The sequence below is a fragment of the Etheostoma spectabile genome, chromosome 9, assembly GCF_008692095.1.
Source record: "Etheostoma spectabile isolate EspeVRDwgs_2016 chromosome 9, UIUC_Espe_1.0, whole genome shotgun sequence".
Taxonomy (NCBI): domain Eukaryota; kingdom Metazoa; phylum Chordata; class Actinopteri; order Perciformes; family Percidae; genus Etheostoma; species Etheostoma spectabile.
In genome coordinates, this window is record NC_045741.1 from 33,241,562 (window position 1) to 33,243,413 (window position 1,852).

General features: G+C 42.9%; 1 protein-coding gene across 1 annotated transcript in view; it reads left to right on the forward strand.

The window, feature by feature from the left end:
* Positions 1-1,852, forward strand: part of LOC116696236 (coronin-2A) — a 22,282-nt gene that overhangs the window by 15,156 nt on the left and 5,274 nt on the right. Inside the window, exons 9-10 of the mRNA XM_032527065.1 lie at positions 1,018-1,133; positions 1,219-1,309. Coding sequence (XP_032382956.1) covers positions 1,018-1,133; positions 1,219-1,309 — 207 coding nt within the window. The remainder of the gene's footprint in view (positions 1-1,017; positions 1,134-1,218; positions 1,310-1,852) is intronic.

Genomic DNA, 1,852 nt, shown 5'->3' on the forward strand with positions numbered 1-1,852 from the left:
TATCTCAGCTGTTGGAAATGGAGATAAAGACAATATTTGGTAATAGATTATGAAGTAACATTTGATTTGAGTATTGGTTTTAAAAACCCCAAATAAGTTGGGTCAGTTTGACCCGAGGGACACGAGAGAGGTGAAGACAACACCAGGGTTAAATACCTTGATGCTTTAAAATTTTACTTTTTAAATTTGACCCCCAACACTGAAACTTTTCTATAAAATACTAACTTCAGCCCCCAGCTCCAATACGTTAGCGACTTCTAGCAGTTGGACCACCTTTCACTAGTTGTACAACACTAAACACTAAATGTTAACCCTCCTCTGGTCCCTGGGTCAAATTTGACCCTGTCTGTATCAGAACTATGACAAAAGACAACTGAAAAAAATTGACAAATGTTGCAAAAAAAAAATATATATATATATACAAAAACCCAGGACATTTTTAAAAAAATTTTTTTTACCTAACCAACCTAACCAACTTCACCAACTAACCAACTTAACCAACCTAACCAACCTAACCAACTTAACCAACCTTACCAACCTACCACCTAACCAACTTACCAACCTTGCAAACCACACTTAACCAACCTACCACCTAACCCACCCTTACCACCTTACCACCTCTACCAACTTAACCAACCTTACGCTACCAACTCACCAACTTAACTAACCTACAAGCAAGCCTACCAACCACCAACTTAACCAACCTAACCAACCTAACTAACCAACCTAACTAACTTAACCAACCTAACTAACCTAACCAACTTAACCAACCTAACCAACCTAACCAACCTAACCAACCTAACTAACCAACCTAACCAACTTAACTAACTAACCAACCTAACTAACTTAACCAACCTAACGAACCAACCTAACCAACCTAACCAACTTAACTAACCTAACCAACTAAGGCAACAACTACTAACCAATTAGGGGCGTCTTGCCCGTCTCTCCGGACCATCCCTTCTAGCGTCAACCCATGACCATCTCCGATGACCTTTGACCTCTCCGTCCCTTTAGCGGTGATGCCGAAGCGCGGCCTGGACGTGAGCGCCTGTGAGGTTTTCCGGTTTTACCGTCTGATCGCCGTCAAAGACCTGGTGGAGCCGCTGTCGATGATCGTACCCCGGAAAGAGGTTTGGATGATACGTTGACGCTCTTAACGCTGCGTTTACTGACTCTCAGGACAGGAAGTTCAAGTGTTTCTCTTCCTCCTTCCAGTCAGCTGTTTTCCAAGAGGACCTGTACCCAATGACAGCTGGAAACCAGGCGGCCATGACGGCTCAGGAGTGGCTGCTGGGGATCAACAGAAGTGCGTTAGTGCCTTTGAGCCAAAATGGCTGACAGATGCTTTTAGTTTTTTCTCAGTAGCTACGTTTCCATCCACGTGTCAATCGAATTATCTGAAGTTCGGTTAAAAAAAAAAACTCGTGTGGATAAATCTGGTGAAAGTGTGTTTCCATCCGATGGCTTTATAGCCAATAAAAACCTGAGGTCACATGACGCTGTTTTGGGATCAAATTGGTATATCGTATTGATTTGAGACATTTTAAGGTGTTTCCATTCGTTTTGCACTGAATCACAACATTCAACAACAACGTGTTTCTAGACAAAATGGCTGCCGTCTACCATCACAGGATCAATAGGGGACAACATCACATGATCACTATGGGACGACATCACATGATCAATAGGGGACAGGTTGTAATAGAGCTCATGTTCCAGCTGATAGCGACATATCGAGCTATAGTAAGAAAACAACGACGCTATCAACACATCGCTATGACGATGCAGATGCTACTTGTCTTTTATTGTCCCCCCCGGCAATGCTGAGACATGTCTCTCTGTCTGAGCG